Below are 19,051 nucleotides of genomic sequence, written 5' to 3' on the forward strand. Positions count from 1 at the left end.
AGCAGACGTGTTAAAACACACGTGTACCCATGTATACGCATAGAGTACGAGAAAACTGCACAGAGTGATAGAAAGGAAAAAAAGACAGTCAGACAGTCAGATAGGGGGACAGCCAGTCAGACAGGGAGACAGTCAGTCAGTCAGTCAGTCAGACAGTTAGACGAAGACAGCCAGACAGTGAGAAAGCCAGTCAAACAGGGAGACAGCCAGACAGTGGGACAGCCAGTCACACAGGGGGACAGTCAGACAGGGAGACAGTCAGACAGAGACAGTGAGACAGGGAGAGAGTCAGTCAGTCAGTCAGTCAGACAGTTAGGCGGAGACAGTCAAACAGTGAGACAGTGATACAGTCGGACAGGGAGAGAGTCAGTCAGTCAGTCAGACAGTCAGACGGAGACAGTGAGACAGTCAAACAGTGAGACAGCCAGTCAGACAGGGAGACAGTCAGACAGTGGGACAGCCAGTCAGACAGTCAGACAGGGAGACAGGGAGACAGTGAGACAGTGAGACAGTCGGTCAGACAGTGAGACAGGGGGACAATCAGACAGTGAGACAGTGAGACAGTCAGTCAGACGGTGAGACAGTCAGACAGCCAGACAGACAGTGATTATTGTGGTCTAGGTGCACCTTCCTCCTTGTTGCAGCCAAACCTAGAGTACGATGGGTTCAGATGTGCGTGACTTGAACACGTTGATCCCTCCGGTCCCAGCTCTGTCCTCAGCCCCGGCGGGCCCCAGCCCCGGCTGCCCAGCACTGCCCGTCAGCACAGCCCCTCAGTGGGCTCCCGTCTTGGACTTTCATACCTCGGCCTCGCCTTACTCCTCCCTGGGGCCCCCTCACACTTCTCTGGGGCACCACTCTTTCATCAAGCAGGAGCCGAGCTGGGGGGCTCCTGGGGACCCCCACCACCATGAGACGGATCCCCACTGTGGCCTGAGTGCCTTCACTGTGCATTTCTCGGGGCAGTTCACAGGGACAGGGGCCTGTCGGTATGGGGCGGCATTCGGAGCTCCTCCACCTCCACCGCCCAGCCAGCCCCCCACAGTGACCAACCCGCATCATCATCAACCCCCGTCCAGGATGTTCAGCAACCCACCGTACCTGACCAACTGCATGGACACCCAGCCTGCCGCCAGGACTCAACCAGGTATAATAATAATAATAATAATAACATTTATATAGCGCTTTTCTAGACTCCCAAAGCGCTTCACATTCAAGTAAGGTAGGGATGGATAGGGCTAGCCTGTGTGTGTGTGTGTGTGTGTGTGTGTGTGTGTGTGCGCGTGCGCGTGCGCGTGCGCGCGTGCGTGCGTGTGTGTGTGAGTGAATGTGTTTATGTGTACAAACACAAGTGCATTTTGCATATGCGTGCGTGTGTGTGTGTGCGTGCGTGCGTGCATCGGTGTGTATGTGATCTGGTGTTTGCATGTGTGTGTGTGTGTGTGTGTGTGTGTGATGTGGGTTTGGGTGAATTAAAGAGTGGATCAGAAAACGCCTGATGGCAGCAGTAACCTCTCGTCTCGGTGCTGGAGGACTGTGCAACACCCTCACTGCACAAAAGAGATGTGGACATTGGTTATAATGACCCGAGCTGGCCTGTCCTGTGTGTCACGTGAGCTGTGTGTGTTATTTTGGTATTTAAAACCACACATCAGGGGACGGAAACACATCAACAAACCGTTTAGAAAACCAACTCATAGTTAACAAAGTATCTGCAATATGACGACAAGCATCCAAGTCCAACACACTCTTCTTCATACCGAAGGGAATCGAACACTTAATGAGTTAAACAGACTGTAAAATATTTATAAAAGGATGCAGTATATTTTTAATAATGCAGTAATATTTGTAGTGTTTCTGGATTTGAAAGGGAAAGTCAGACGGCTAAGTGCAGGTATATTACTCGTGTCGCTTTATGTGTGATAGCAGTTTAAATTAGTGACTAATTATAACTGCCGAGGAAGACGTCAGGTTCGAATCAGAGTCGCTCGTTACAGCAGCAGCAGCAGCAGAAGAAGAGCGTGATGTACTGCTGTCTTCATTCACATAAACGAGTATTTTGTAGTCACGTCTTTTATTGTGCCTGTGATGTCTCTCCTCTGCTGTACAGGCCCTGTTTTACTGTAAATAATGTAAAGTACTTTACATTTAGATAATGTAAAATACTCTACATTGTAAAACACGGTTTAACATCACACGCTTCGTAAGGAAACATGACTACTTTGATGAAAATGAGCAAATATACTCGTTTTATTTGTTACATGACAATGAGCGGGACTGAAGTGTTTTAACAACAATTAATAAAACAAGAAAGATTGGTTGAAAATAAAAAAAACGTTTACCTCATAGAATCAAGATTCATCTGTTTTAGTCACTTGTTGTATTCTGTTCATGTAATGCATTTCATTAACTGAATTTAGTTAAATACATTACATGCTTCCCCCTCAACCAATGATGATTTATATCATCTCCTAACATGAAGAAGTTACAAACAGCCGAGTTTCCTCTAAAATGATTATTCTGTGCCTGAAGCGGCTGGTGGTGAATACGTTGTGAGAGTGTTTTAGGCTGAACATGACAGTACATGAACATGATAGTACATGGACGCGACAGTATATGTACATGACAGTACATGGACATGACAGTACATGAGAGGAGTACAGTGAGACACAGGTCAGGAAGTGAATTCACACACCGACCAGGTCTGGACTCACTCCTCTAACTCCACCCCCATCCACCCCCACTAGTTCATCTCATCTCATCTCATCTCATCTCATCTCATCTCATCTCATCTCATCTCATCTCATCTCATCTCATCTCATCTCACCTCACCTCACCTCACCTCAACCTCACCTCAACCTCATCTCACCTCACCTCACTTCATCTCATCTCATCTCATCTCATCTCATCTCATCTCACTTCACTTCACCTCACCTCAATCTCATCTCATCCAGCTTTTCCATGTTGGAACCATGTGACCATGCTTATCACACTGATGAGTTACAGACGAGATGGTCATTAAAACACTTAACAACCTCTAACCTTCTACTATTAATTATCCCCCTACCACACACACACATACAAAAGGCAGTATCTGCTGTATTCATAGGGAGTGTGTGGTGTGGTGTTGATTAGAAGCAGTCATTCAGACTGTTCTGACTTTAAACTGTTTTTATCACACCACAGTTACAATGAAAGTGTGCTGAAGGTCATTTATATAAATGTGTTCCTTTATGAGACTAGAATGCCTTGCCAAGCATCTTGACGTTCAAAAGACTTTGTAGAGCGAGTTTCACTATGAATGTTCATGTTCTTAATAGCTTTCATTTTAGCTTCACTTTAATAGCCTCTGCATTTCCTTCACAACCCTAACCCAGTACACACCCACTTCCAGTACATTACCAATACGTTACCAGTACATTACCCATACATTACCAGTACATTACCAATACATTACCAGTACATTAACAATACACTACCAATACATTACCAATACACTACCAGTACATTACCAGTACATGACCAATACATTACCAGTACATTACCAATACATTACCAGTACATTACCAATACATTACCAATACACTACCAATACATTACCAACACATTACTAGTACATTACCAATACACTACCAATACATTACCAGTACATTACCAGTACATTACCAGTACACTACCAATACATCACCAGTACATTACCATCAACTGCCATGTGACCTGTTAACATCAACAATGTCCACATGTTAAGTAATAGCAAATAATTGTAATAGCACATAATAGTAATAGCACATAATAATAATAATAATAATAATAATAATAGGACACAAAAACATGCAGTGAACAGCAGGACACCATGCAGCATTGTTATGTGCACAACTCCCCTCTACCAAAAACACACACACACACACACACACACACACACACACACACACACACACACACACACACACACACACACACACAACTGAAAGGTTGAGAAAGTGGAAACTTGTCCAGTTGAACTGAAATAAAACCAAATCTGTTGTCACCTCACATCTCAACACATCACAAGAACAATATCCCACTAAACACACACACACACACACACACACACACACACACACACACACACACACACACACACACACACACACACACACACACACACACACACACACACACACACACACACACACACAAACACGACAGCAGTCAGACAAGGGTGAGTGGAAGATGAATGGAGAGCTTTAATGAGGTTTTTTCTCCACACCACCCACTAGTGAAGTCACAGAGTGGCACATTGAAATTAATGAAGCATGCACGTGTGAGTGCATGTTATGTGTGTGTGTGTGTGTGTGTGTGTGTGTGTGTGTGTGTGTGTGTGTGTTTGTGTGCGCGCACGCAAGCCTTTGGTTGCCCTCATACTTTGTGTTTGTGTGTCTGTGAGTGTGTCTGTCTGTATTTGTGTGTGTGTGTGATAAATGAGAGTGTGTTCTACCCTAGGTCAGTCACAGTCATGACTCAGGCCTGGTCTGGAGTGTTGGGCACAAATCCAGCCTGCCCCTAACAACACCACTTCATTTTCTTTTGCATCCCTGTGGGCATGTGTGGTTGCGTTTGTTTTTATGCGTGAGCTCATACCATGTGTGGATTTATCCACATGTGTGTGTCTCTGCATGTGTGTTTGAGAGTCTGTGTGTATTCGCACTGTGTACATGTGCACGTGTATTTGTGCACACTGTGTTTGCATGCATGTGTGTAACAGTGAAAAGCAGAACCATGTTATCCCTATGTCATGTCATGCAGCCCTCTGAAGCCCATACACAGACTTCTAGCTATGGGTGTAAAGTCGGTTCCTGCTGTCTGTGTCCGTGTCCGTGTCTGTGTCTGGGGCGTCTTCTCTGCACCTCACATTGCTAATTCTGTATATTCAAGTCTCTTTGTCTGAGGCTGTTACAAAATCCCTTCAGACCAATTGATGTTCATGTAGATTTATTTTAAGAGACGTGAAACCTACAGTAACTGAAAGATTGAAGCAAAATTATTAAAACAAATACTACTTTTATAATACTAAAAGTTACCTTGGATAATAAAGTGTTCACTTTTTTACAGACTTGATTGTTCAAATTTCTTTTTTTTTAGAAACTGCAATTTGTGATATTGATGTCTGTTGTAAATGTGGTAGTATATATGGCTTATTGATGGATGAAGTTGATGGATTACATGGTGAGAAGCAACGATACGTTGCTCAAAACCACATTTCAGAGATTTTCGGGGATTTTCTGGAATAACGTTTAGCAGACCTGCTTAAACGACAAAGAAAGGCCATTGTCGTGTGGCAGCCCTGAATTGACTGTCTCACTCCAAACAATTGGTGAATAATGAGGTTTTAATTATTGGCCGCAGTAATGTCCATATTTCTATCTAGTACCATGTTTAGAATATGCTCAGAAATTTGTTTTATACTTTTTATACTTTTGCAAAACAACTGCTTTCCTTCAGATATTTAACCATGGTTAAGCTTCATGAACCGTCGCCATCCGGTCTCTGCAGGCTGCTGAGGGTTGCTCTGCCTCTGCAGACTGCTGAGGGTTGCTCGGCAGGCTGCCACTCATGAGCAATCACATATTACACAGTTTATGACGGCATCACATAAATCCAAATAAAATAAACGAAGTAGAACAAGCTAGGACAAAAACACTATTTCAAAATTCAATCATTAGTGTTTGTAAACGTTAACATATGTTTTCGCGTTTGCAGAGGCCTCACCCAGTACTGGTGTGGGAAGACGGCGGCGCGAATTCACGTTTACGGCGGCCTCACCCAGCACCGTCCATGCAGTGTTTTTGTCCACGTCTGCGTTTAAGTGTGTCTTCGCAACGTATTCTCATGAAACGGTTCGTGTGATATCGTATGAAAAGTTATACACGATTTTTCGTGGATAATCCTACGAATGTCCCACGACACGAGCGATTCAGAGCGCCTGCGCAATCCTCTGCAGTGCAGAACAGCTTCCCTCCACTACAGGTGAGGCTACGTGTTGGGTTAGGGTTAGGGTTCTCGGACGGCAGCATAGTCATACACTTAACAGCTCCACCCAGTGACTTTTTGACGACTCAACATCTGGTCTACCTTTTCGAATTACTGGTGGTAGAAGAAAATGATTGTTCATTTGCAAAATCAGAGAAAATGACGAAAGGGATTTCCACAAACTTAGATTTGTAGTGTTTGCCAGCCTGACTCCCATTTACCCTGTTTAAAGAATAAAATATTTGATCTACCCCATTAAATCAACATGAATGAGTTGGACGGACACCCAAGAAAAATACTTCGCGATAACAGCGTCCACAGCAACCGCCATAGCAACGATGGAAACCGTAGGCTTCGCAATAACTTCGTAATAACTAATAAGCTAAAGATCGTACACATTCAATGAACCAATATCATGGCAACAAAATGCATATTTTTCGTTAGAAATGTTGTCAAACCAGGAGTCCGCGGCGGTGTAGCGGTCTAAGCATCGGCTTTGTGTTGATGCAGTTGCCCACTGGAGACCGGGGTTCGCGCCCCGGTCTCGTCAGATCCGACTATGGCCGGATTCGATGAAGCACCAATCATTGGCAACGCTGTCTTCGGGAGGGGGGCGGAGTTGGCTTATGTTCGTCACGTGAATGCGTCTCCGTGTGTGTCGGAAAAAACAGTGGTTCGGCCTGGAGTCGCCTTGTCACGAAAGTGGGGAGGCGCCTCCTTCAAAACTGCCGGCCGGAGAGATGCAGTTGGCGAACGCATGCAGTACGAGGGTGGGTGTTTGAATTAAAATAGGGATCGATTGGCCACTAAATTGGGAGAAAAAAGGGAAAAATCAGAAAAAAATCTATTTAGAAATGTTATCAAACCGCATTTTAATGGCCAAACTATCTTAAAATGTTGCATTGTCCACTGAGAATAAAAGAAACGTCCGCCATTTTTTGGTTTTCGCGACAGCCAGCGCCTAGATCACGTGATCACAGCCTGTCTCACGATTACGTGGGTTATACACGAATTTTACTGCATTAGTTTTCGTACGTTTTACTACGACCGGGGAATGAGAACAGCCCGGTCTTCGTTTGATGGCTGGGAGAGCTGGTGCTGGATCGGCTGGGAGAGCTTGGTCTGCCACGTCCTGTGGGCCCAGTGACCACGGTCATGCCTGGAGCTGCGCCCGAAGCAGAAAAACCGAGGGCGGTCTGTCAGGATGCTGAAGCGGGGCAGGCTAAGCTAACTGCTAGCCCATGGAGACTGGCAGTTCCGATAACACCGAGGGCGGTCTGGCGGAGGCCTCAACTCGCCTTGACTGTGTGTCGTCGTGTGGAGTGCGGGGAAGTGGTTCGAAAGTGTCTGGCTGGAGGAGCTAGCGTTGGCTCGGCTGAGGGAGCTTGGCTAGCTAACTGCTAGTCCATGCAGACCGGCAGTCATCCTGTGTGGCGTTCGTTCTCCTGGACAGGGTTTTTTCTTTTCTTTTCCTTTTTTTTGTGTGTGTGTAGATATGTGTTAGTTTGGTTATATGTGTTCTTGTAGTTTTCGGACGTGTTTTTGTCTTTGTGTTGCACTGCTGTGGGCTGGGGTAAAGGATGTTTCGTTTTAGTTTTTGCCTTTGAGTTGCACTGCTGTGGGCTGGGGGAAAAGACGTTTCGTTTTATTTCATGTGCGCAAGTGCATGAAATGAAAAGACAAATAAACTGATTCTGATGATGATTACAATAACATTATGAAATATACAAAAAACCAACTCAAAACCAGTTTGACTCCATTGTAGAGCCGAAGTAACGGAGAAGACCGTAGGTTCACACTTTAGCCGTGTAGGCAACTTTCTTTAATCCACGGTAAATCAGCGAGACAAACAAAACCCACAGCTCGACTGAGCGGAGGTGGCAAGAATAACCAGAAAACTGGCTGGACAACCATAACTTAACCCTGCGTTAACCTGCCAGGGCAACCATGACTTAACCCTTAGTTCCTGGGTTGAATTCTGTCCCCAATACGTGTCCACCACACCATAGGACTTAGAGGTGTGCTATTTCAAAAAGTAGAAAATTATTTGACAGAAGCTGAGGCAATCCATCGTCACACACGGATTTGCTTTGGACGGTTCCCAGTTCTCGCTCTGACCCTGTGTGTGTGTGTGTGTGTGTGTGTGTGTGTGTGTGTGTGTGTGTGTGTGTGTGTGTGTGTTGCTGTATTGTGTTGTGTTGCAGGTTACGGCACGGTTGCGTTCGACGGGGCTGGAAACTACAGTCACACGCCTACACACCACAGCTCCCAGTTCTCCAACCACTCTTTCAAACACGAAGACGCCTTATCTCAGCAGACCACTATGGGTAAATAACAGGTTTACTTTAATTTTGTTTTTTCGTATTAGTCTCCAACTATGGGTAAAGTGTGCACCTTGTGCATTCTGCATGTGTGAGTGTGAATGTGTCTGGGTTTATAAATGGAGGGGGGTTCCCATTTTTGTATATTTTAATGACACACATTGTTCCATCAAAAACTACAATTTTAAGTATAACGTTTTCAGAAAGAGTTTTATGCACAGGTTTTACATTGAAACACCTCTTCAGTCTCAGCGTTGTGAGTCCCTTACCTGGATTGTTAAGCATGCATCAAGACATTTTGACTCATAGATTCATTCAAACACGTACTCTTGAAAATGGTTTCAACTTATTTTAAAAGTCCTTCAGGGCCGTACTTTGCCATGCTTAATTTCAAAATTAATTTGACAAAAGGTCATGCAAACTTTCTCCCACTAACAACCCACGAGTGTTTCACATTGTTAAACTTATACTGCACACGCTTACTGAATTATTTGAATTTCCATTCTGACCTTGGAGACACCTCTTCTGAATCCTGTCCACACGTTAGAGAAATATGGGACTATGGTTCTACACGAGCTAGATGTGTGTTTTAAAGTATGAGTACGCGTACACGGTCCCATCTGTGTGTCAGCTCGGGGCCCTCACCTCAGGACGGCTGCTCCGTTCATCTGCAGTCAGCGCAGTGACCTTGCTCATTAGCGATATAAATCAACCACATCCTGGGTCACGACTCCTTCGCCTCTTCCTCTCATCCATCCTTTCATCCACCCATCTACCCCTTTAATCCCTCTTCTGCTCTTGCTATTAGGCAATATTTAGATGTGCATGTAGCAGATCTTGCTACAGCACCACTCTCAGTTTCTGGATGTTTTTACAGCAAAGATAACTGAAGGCCATAGAGCTGAAGGCGTTTAGGAATGTTGTTACACATCCAGGAAATGGTGGTGGGGGGAGTCTAGGTTTAGTTCTTTATTTGTGGTAGAATCTGTGGAGGGAGAAAATAAGAGAAAGAGGAGGAAAAAAGAATAAGACTTACAGGAAGATATTTCCTAACAACCTTGAACACATCCATCCTAATGATTAACGGCTTGTTTTTTAAACTTCTTTTTTTTTTAAATCTCAGAATCATTTGTGCATAAACTGACTCAATGTAAATGCATATACAAAAGCCTTTGTGTATTGGGGCATACTGTGCCTGTCTGTGTGAGTATGCATGTGAAGGAGTTGTGTTTGTGTGGCTTCATGTAGGTGAGCAGCAGTATCCTGTCCCTCCTCCTGTCTATGGATGCCACACACCGTCAGACAGCTGCACAGGCAGTCAAGCTCTGCTGCTAAGAAACCCTTACAACAGGTACTAGGTACACACACACACACACGCACACACACACACACACACGCACGCACGCATGCACGCACGCACACACACACACGCACCCACATACACACGCACGCGCACAAACCAAACACTCACAGGTGAAACAAAGGTAATTAAAGAGGGTCCCTCTCAAATATAACCCCTCACACAGACACCAAGTGTGGAAAATTACCCTTTTATCAAACATTTTGAATAAGATACAACCGATTTCTCCAATATTCCCATGTTGTACACATCAAAATACTTATGAGTGGTGTCCGGGTAGCGTAGCGGTCTATTTCGTTGCATACCAACATTGGGATCGCCGGTTTGAATCCCCGCGTTACCTCCGGCTTGTCTGTGGGTGGGGAGTCGGATGTGGGTATGTGTCCTGGTCGCTGCATTAGCGCCTCCTCTGGTCGGTTGGGGCGCCTGTTGGGGGGGGGGGATTGGGGGGAATAGCGTGATCCTCCCATATGCTACACCCCCCTGGCGAAACTCCTTATTATCAGGTGAAAAGAAGTGGCTGGCGACTCCACGTGTATCAGAGGAGACATGTGGTAGTCTGCAGCCCTCCCTGAAACGGCAAAGGGGGTAAAGCAGTGACCGAGATGGCTCAGAAGAGTGGGGTAATTGGACGAGTACAACTGGGGAGAAAACTCAAAAAATCAAAACTTATGAGTACACAGTCAGTCCATGCAAAGCCTACTGTTATGAAAATATCAAAAATTATTTCTGAAATCGGATTGAAATCCGATTCGAGTTACCTGTATATAGATAACACAAAGGAAAAACAAAAAAGGGACTATATGACAACATTCCGAGAGACTTGATGTAGTAGCTAGAAACAATAGCAGCAAATGGCAGTAATGGTAGTAACAAAACCTATCCAGGTAGGAAGGATACTGCTACTGAGTCGATTTAAACATTTTCAAGTCTTTGTTTCAGGAAGGATATGTTACACCAGAGATGGCATGGTGGCACAGCGGTTAGCGCTGTTGCCTCACAGCAAGAAGGTCCTGGGTTCGAACCCTGGGGTTGTCCAATCTTGGGGGTCATCCCGGATCGTCCTCTGCGTGGAGTTTACATGTACTCCCCGTGTCTGTGTGGGTTTCCTGCGGGTGCTCCGGTTTCCTCCCATAGTCCGAAGACATGTAGGTCAGGTGAATTGGCCGTACTAAAAAAAAAAAATTGTTGCAAGGTGTGACTGTGTCTGCCCTGAGATGGACTGGTGACCTGTCCAGGGTGTTTCCCTGCCGTCTGCCCAATGAATGCTGGGATAGGCTCCAGCGTCCCGCGACCTAAGCAGCTTGGAAAATGGATGGATGGGATGGATAGATTAAAAGCCATTGTTGATGGTTTCTTTTCAAATGCAGCTCCACATCATTCAAGAGTTTCTTTGTAAAATAGTTCTGTGAAAGGTAGCCAGGATATAATTATGAACAGGATGTTCACCTACAGGACAGGTCTGTCTGCCTTTTTGGCTTCCTTTCTGCTTCGTACCCCTTCCTCTCCATGATTGGACAATAGTGACTTTACAAAGGCACAATTATGGAGCATAATTGTTTTCCTGTTCACTAAATTCACATCACTGCCTTAAATAGATTAAAAAAATACGTACAATTTCTGTTTGTTCTGATGTTACAACATTTTAAAAAGTCAAGGTGCCACTGAGCACGCCCAGTGGCTCCAGGAAGTCAGAGTTAACGATAACATTAGCAGGAAGTTCTCTAGAAGGAACATTTGATGATTTACTGGGAGGACATTTGGGGAAAAAAAAGAAGCCAACCTGTACTGATTCCACTTCCAGCTTGGCCTCCTACATTACACTGCTGGCCAATCATGATTTCATTACTATTTCTCATATCAGTGCTATTCCCTTTGGTCTTTGGTATGATATAACTGATTATATATTATATAGTAAGCCTGTCTCGTGCGCCGTGCATGGCGCAGAAAACAGGCTTGTACTACTATGAATTAAAGTTTTTTTCCCTACATCTATCTTAATATTCAACCCCTCATTTGTTGAACACTCTTACCAACTTATGTTATGGACTAGTCGGGTCTAGGGGTTAAGGGTTAAACATGCAATACTAATACTAAGCTGGAGTGTGTAGAAAAGATGGAAACGAGGGCAAAAAAAGAAGAAGGACTGATTTCCAAGACGAGAGAAATAGCAGAGGTGGGCTAGCTTACCGAGGTAGCAGGCAAGCAGTTAGCAGGTCCCTCCGACAAGGTCTCGGCCGTGTGGGTCTTGGCTTCCGTAAGCGGTGGACACTGTCTTGGTAGTTTAGTTCAGTTTAGGTTGCTAGTGGATGGATCCTCAAAAATAAAAGAATCTTGGTTTTCTTCAAAGTCCTTCAAAGCTGGAATGGTGTGAACCTGTATCGCATTTTCAAAGGCATTTATGCAACCTCCCACCATTAACAAACTCTAGGAGATGCACATGCACCTCACAGTGTCGTCCTCTTATAAACCCTGCTTAACCACACCTCCAGTCATTTCTCAATGAAAACCAGTCCAAGTAAGTAAGAAAAGAGGAGGGAAAAAGCCAGCTATAACCCCTATCACTTCTAACATTCTTCCCCTCTTACAACCCCCCCCCCAAAGAAAACCCATCTGGTTTCAACCTATTTGTTTTTTTTCTTTTTGTTTTATCCTTTTTATATGAATTATTTTCTCGTTTCTCAAAACAACAAGACTAGGTACAGTTATAATATAATTCGTTTTTTTTTAAAAACTCCACTGATTCAAGTGCATTACTATCAGCAATGCACTCCCAAACTTTTCAAAAATACCCAAACCATATGTTCATCCCCTTGACAGGGTGTCCGCAATAACATTTTCTCTGTCTGGTAAATAAACTACCGTCAGGTTATATGGTTGAAAAATTAAACTCCAACGGAACACTCTGACTGGATGTTGTGAACTTTGACAGGAACGTAAGTGGGTTGTGATCAGTGAGGACTACCACATCAGCCCCAGCACTAGAGACGTACACCTCAAAGTGTTGGACTGCTAGGACAAGAGCCAGGGCCTCCTTCTCGATGGTGGAATATCGCCTCTGATGGCGATTGAGTTCCTTAGAGAAATATGCAACAGGCCTGTCTATTCCTGACCCATCAGTCTGTAGCGGCACCACCCGACTCCAACATCACAAGCATCAACTGCAAGCTTGAATGGGACAGAGAAGTCTGGGGCAACCAGCACTGGTTCACTATCTAGAATAGCTTTAACCATTTCCAGCGCTGTCTGACAATCCGCTGACCACCTAAAATTAACTCCCTTCTTCAACAGGTTTGTGAGTGATGTTGTCACAGCTGCAAAGTTGGGAACAAACCGCCTATAAAAACCACACATGCCCAAAAGGCGCATTAGCTGGCGTTTTTTTTTCCGGAACAGGCAGGACTAAAATTGCTTGCACCTTGGCAGTCCTTGGTCTCACTGAACCTTGACCCACCTGGTGCCCCAAATATGTGACTTGCCCCTTTCCAATCTCACATTTGGACAAGTTGATTACCAACCCCGCTTGTATAAGACGCTCAAACAGCTGTCTCATGTGGTCGATGTGATCAGACCATGAAGTGCTATAGCAAACCACATCATCCAGATATGTGACAGTGTTCTGCAGTCTGGAGGTTACCAAATTCATTAACCTCTGAAAGGTTGCCGGCGCGTTTTTCATGTCAAACGGGAGAACCTGACAGTGATACAAACTCTCCTGTGTCACAAATGCAGACACACCTTTTGCCCTTTCCATCAATGGGACTTGCCAGTAGCCCTTTAACAAGTCAAATTTCGACACATACTGTGCATTGCCGATCTTATCAATACAGTCCTCCAGCCTGGGTATAGGATATGCATCTGTTTTAGTTACATTATTTACCTTTTGGTAATCAATGCAAGGACACACAGTTACATCGGGCTTGAGAACAGGGACTAAGGGAGAACTCCATTCATTTGAGCCTTGCTCGATCACACCAATTTCTTCCATGTAGAGCAACTCTGGTTTCACCCGAGCCCATTTTTGTGGGTTAATCCGGTATGGATGTTGTTTAATGGGGGTTGCCTCACCAGTGTCTACATCATGAGTTATTAAATTTGTTAAGCCAGGGGTATCGCTAAACAGAGGACTATACTGATTCACTAGATGTAATACATCCTCTTTCTGCTCGGTGGTGAGAAGACTCAATGACTCTCTGAAATTGGCCAGGGCATTGGAATTCTGAAGCCTAGCTGTTACTGGTTCAACTGACCCAACCCCATCATCCTCACTCTCCTCCTCTTCCACAGTAAACTGAGATGTGATACACACAGTGGATGGAGTGTCACGAGTATAATAAGGTTTCAAGAGATTGATGTGACATAGTCGTGATTTCTGTCTCTGGTCGGGTGTCTCAACAACATAATTGCAATCACCCACCTTCTTGATAACCTTATATGGACCATAGACTTTCACCCCCAGCTTACCTCCACCCATGGGCAACAACACTAGAACATGGTCTCCTGCTTTGAAGGTACGCGTCACTGCCTTTTTGTCATAGTGAGCCTTCATCTTTCCCTTAGCTGCTTCCAAGTTACTCCTGGCCAAGTCACAAGCTGCATGCAGCCGGTCCTTGAAGGATGCTGCGTACTGCAAAACCCCACCAGGAGCACCTTTCTGCAAAGCTGACTGCAACAGCTGTTCTTTCACCATCTTCAGTGGCCCTCTCACTTGATGTCCATAAACCAGCTCAAAAGGGCTAAAACCTGTAGCGTCACTCAAAGAGTCTCTGACAGCAAACGATAAAAATGGTATGGCTACATCCCAAGTATTGAGCAACCAACACAATAGGGCTTAATCATAGACTTTAAAGTCTGATGGTACCTCTTGATTGCACCTTGGGACTGAAGATGATAGGCAGATGACGTAATTTGTCCCAGCTCGTGCATCACTTCCTGGAATACACCAGAAGTGAAGTTGGACCCACAATCATGTTGGACTTCTAGTGGTAAACCTCCCCGAGAAAATAAATGGAGCAGAGCCTCCACTATGACCTTGGTCTTAATTGATTTCAATGGCACCACCTCTGAAATCGGGTGGCCACATCCATAATAGTCAGGAGATACTCATTCACTTTTAGTTTTTGGCAAAGGGCCAACACAATCAATAAGTACTCTTGAGAAAGGTTCCTCCATAACAGGTAGAGGGCAAAGAGGAGCAACTGGAATTGTCTGGTTGGGCTTGCCCACAACCTGACAAGCATGACAGCTACGACAGTACGAAACCACGTCTTTATGCATTTTGGGCCAGTAGAAATGTCTACTGATTTTCTCTTGCGTTTTACAGATGCCTAAATGACCTGCCAAGGATATTTCATGGGCTAAATGCAGGACTTCCTTCCCGAAACTCTCAGGCAACACGGTTTGAGTCATAACGGTCCACGGTTCATCTGCAGGACAATCACGAGGCCGCCATTTCCTCAACAAGACCCCATCTTGGAGAAAGAAACCTTCAGCCACAGCCTTCATGTCCTCAGCATTATCAGCCGTCTGTCTTAATGGAACTACAGAAAGATCTTTTCCTTGCTCTCATATAACGGCTTCCCGAGAAAACTGGGAGGAGGGGGGTACCTCAGCTAGTCTAGCAAAAACGGTATCAGCCAAACCACCAGACAGTTCATTCTGCACACTGAAATTTCCCTTTTCAGCAGCCAGAGCCTGAGTACGTGTCACCACATATGCTGTAAACACCTCCTGATGTTCTTTCTCCAAAGCCATGGTCTCAGGGACCTCACAAGGTGTCTCACTCACAACAGGTGTCTCACAAACATGAGTACCAGCGAAATCATTGGCCAACACAAAGGCAACTCCTTCAATCGTCAAGGAAGGAACAATACCCACCACTACCGGTCCATTTACAATGTTAGATGCCAGAAATACTTTGTACAGAGGGGCACTAACAAAACCACCTCCTACCCCCTTCACTGGGGTAGAAGCTTTTAAATAGGTGGCGGGCGGTAGGTCTATGACACCTTGAACCATTAAGGACTGTGTGGCACCTGTGTCCCTCAAAATTGATATAGGGACCATTTCGTCATCAGGTGCACCGGTAAACTGCTCCTTTTGACACAAAACCTTCAAACCCCTTCACTATTGGGCAGGAAGGCAGGTTCAAACTGTCCACTTCATAGGAACTGATCTGAGTCTGGGCTCTAATTAGTCCCACAATTTTCCCATTTCCATTTTTCCTATTTAGACCGGGACAACGACTTTATATGGCCAGGTTTTCTGAAATAATGGCAGATGACATCTTTGTGGAAAAAATCAGGCTTCTCATATCTTTTCCCTGGCCCTGGAGACTGAACAGAGGTGGGAGTAGATTCTGTCGTGACAGCCTCACCAGGCCTGTCAGTTGCAGCCTGCCTCCTGTCCTGTCTGCCAAACTTTCCTTTCCATGACATTTCTCTGTGAGTTAACTCATAAGAATCTGCTGCCATAGCAGCTTTTCTTAACTCAGTAATGCCCATCTCATTTAGATGTATCTCTATATGCTGGGGTAAACTGGTTTTGAACTGCTCCACCAGCATAAATTGCCACAACTCTTGAAAGGTGTGAGTGTTAGTTCTTGCTAACCACCTGTCAAACACAACCTCCTGTTGCCTAGCCAAATCAAAGAAAGTTTCACTTGATTTACACTGCAGAGACCTGAACTTCTGTCGATAGGCTTCTGGTATCACCTCATAGGCTGCCAGAACCACCTTCCGCACAGTATCATAGTCTTTGCTGTCAGAAGCATCTAACGTAGCATACGCTTCCTGGGCTCTGCCCTCAAGCACACTCTGGACAAGCAACGTCCACCTATTCTCAGGCCATTCTATCTCTTTGGCAATTTTCTCAAAAGTGTCAAAGAAAGCCCACATCATCTCGGTTAAATTTTGGCATGAGTCTCAAACAGCTAGAAACATCAAAACAAGCTTCATGTTTACGTTGTAAGTCAATGTTATTCACTTTAACCTTCTCTTGCTCTAATGTCAGCTTTGCTAACTCAAGCTGAGACAGCCCCTTCCCCCCGCTCTGCTCGTTCATGAACATGATCTTTTAGGTGTAACACTGAAGTCAGGGCCTCCACAATCTCTGGCTTTTTAGTCTCTGGAGTGACATCTACCTCACAATATTGAGCTACTGCAAGCAAATGTTTTTAAGCTTATGCAACTCCTTGCGCCCAAAATCACTCCCACAAAACTCCTCTACATTGAACGTTGCTATGGTTATCATTATCAAATTCTCTCAAAAAGTTAGGCTAACCAAACGAGATAAGACTCTCACAAAATTACCTCTAAGGTAACTATTACCAAATAGCCTTACCGACAAAACATATAACCTGCAACAAGAGGTAGCTCATAAATCAAAATATTCCCAGAAATTGATATGAACAGACCGCACACAGAGCGCTCACGACGTTACTCGAAGACCCAAAGCCGATACACTGCAGTACACACCAGCAGAACACCTACCACCATTAGCCACGTAGCTATCAGCTAACAAGCCAAACCAACCCGTTATCAACCTGTAGACCTATATCCCCGTTTTTAACCTCAACACACACGATAAATGCATTCACTAACTTAGTTTTACATACATATGCAACCATCTGTTTCCGCTGTGTGTGTGTTTGTGTGTGTGTGTGTGTGTGTGTGTGTGACATTTAAAATTCGGCAATAGAATTAAACATGGAAAAAAAAGGGGGTCCACTGACAGAGAATTTTTCATGCCCATTACCCATACCCAGATTGCATTTGGAGTTACTTAATTCTTGATGGCAGGGTGACCATTCCCTTTACCAGAGGACCCAGATTTAAGCCCTTGTATTCTCAAACATCCATTTTGCTTAAAGGAATAGTTTGGATTTTTTTTTAAGTCCATCTCTATTTTATCCTCACTGCTCATGTAGCAGATAGGTAGATTTCATTTCCCGGTCATCTGGCCATCACCACTGACAACACCATGGTGACGCCAACTCGGACTACGAGGAATCCGACGACCAACTGTCATTTGCTACAAATGTTGCATTGGTTGCTAGCTCCTGCAGATTTCTCCTCTATGACATCAGGAGGATTCGCCCATTCCTCACCGACGAGACGGCACAGATGCTTATCCAGGCTCTGGTCATCTCCCGGCTGGACTACAGCAACTCCCTCCTTGCTGGCGCCCCAGCGTCGGCCATCAGACCTCTGGAGCTTGTTCAGAAAGCTGCAGCTTGTCTGGTGTTCAACCGCCCTAAGTTCTCCCACACAACTCCCCTTCTCATGTCCCTACACTGGCTCCCAGTAGCTGCTCGCCTCCAGTTTAAGACTGGTGCTAGCCTACAGGGCAGTGAAAGGAACAGCTCCTTCCTATCTCCAGGCCATGGTCAAGCCCTACACCCTCGCCCGACCACTTCGCTCTGCTGCCTCAGGACGCCTGGTTGCCCCGTCGCTCAGAGGCCCCTGCTGCCAATCGACCCGGTCACGGCTCTTTTCTGTCCTGGCCCCACAGTGAGGGAATGAGCTCCCCACTGATGTCAGGACAGCGGAGTTGCTGCCCATCTTTCGTTGCAGGTTGAAAACACACCTCTTCAAGAACAACTGCCCTGTTACTTGCTCTTGACACTTATTGTATTCACTCATTTAAAAAAAAAATCTCTTTCTTGTGTTTTTACATTAGCACTGGTTTTGCTCTTAGATGCAGGTTTAGAGAGAAGATGCCCTTAGTATGACCTCTGATGACTAGTAGTTCTCCTGATTTCCTACGTTAAATGCACTTATTGTAAGTCGCTTTGGATAAAAGTGTCGGCTAAATGACTGTAATGTAATGCAATGTAATATAATCTATCCTCTTCTTCATACTTGAAACACTGATCCCCTTGCCATCTACAGTTCAATGCAATTGATGGAAGACAAATCCAGTCCTGAGTCTTTGCAAAAAAGCACCAGCTAAGGCTAATATGATACTCCGGCATTCTGTCATAACGAATTCCAGTGGTTATTTTAAAAATGTACATTAATTTTATTGCTAAAGTCCAATTTAGTGGTGTAGGTTGTTGCTTTCTAGGAGGTAACATGGTAAGAAACGGCTGTGACCAATCATAAAGAATGACTGAATCACTGGATGTCACTATGACGGACTGCTGTAGCATCATGCTAGCTTTGGTTACACCGTGGAGTGTTTTTGTTGCAGTGAATGAGGACTGTGCATTGTAATTGCACTCCAGTATGACAAAACATGGATTAGTGTGAAAAGGAATCTTATCTATATACCACATGAACAGCGAGTGTAAAATACTGATCAAGTTCAAAAAGTCTAGTCTGACTCACCGGATGTACACTGTTGGTATAAACCTGCCATT

At 44.8% G+C, this 19,051-nt stretch overlaps 1 protein-coding gene across 8 annotated transcripts in view; it reads left to right on the forward strand.

The window, feature by feature from the left end:
* The first annotated feature begins 660 nt into the window (after positions 1-660).
* wt1a (WT1 transcription factor a) overlaps positions 661-19,051 on the forward strand; it is a 58,559-nt gene continuing 40,168 nt past the window's right edge. For 7 of the 8 annotated variants that reach the window (XM_056281542.1, XM_056281545.1, XM_056281544.1 and 4 more), the window contains exons 1-3: positions 661-1,147; positions 8,214-8,336; positions 9,579-9,681. In XM_056281542.1, coding sequence (XP_056137517.1) covers positions 661-1,147; positions 8,214-8,336; positions 9,579-9,681 — 713 coding nt within the window. The remainder of the gene's footprint in view (positions 1,148-8,213; positions 8,337-9,578; positions 9,682-19,051) is intronic. The other variant, XM_056281550.1, reaches the window with a different exon arrangement.

Source organism: Lampris incognitus, chromosome 6 (genome assembly GCF_029633865.1).
Source record: "Lampris incognitus isolate fLamInc1 chromosome 6, fLamInc1.hap2, whole genome shotgun sequence".
Lineage (NCBI taxonomy): Eukaryota > Metazoa > Chordata > Actinopteri > Lampriformes > Lampridae > Lampris > Lampris incognitus.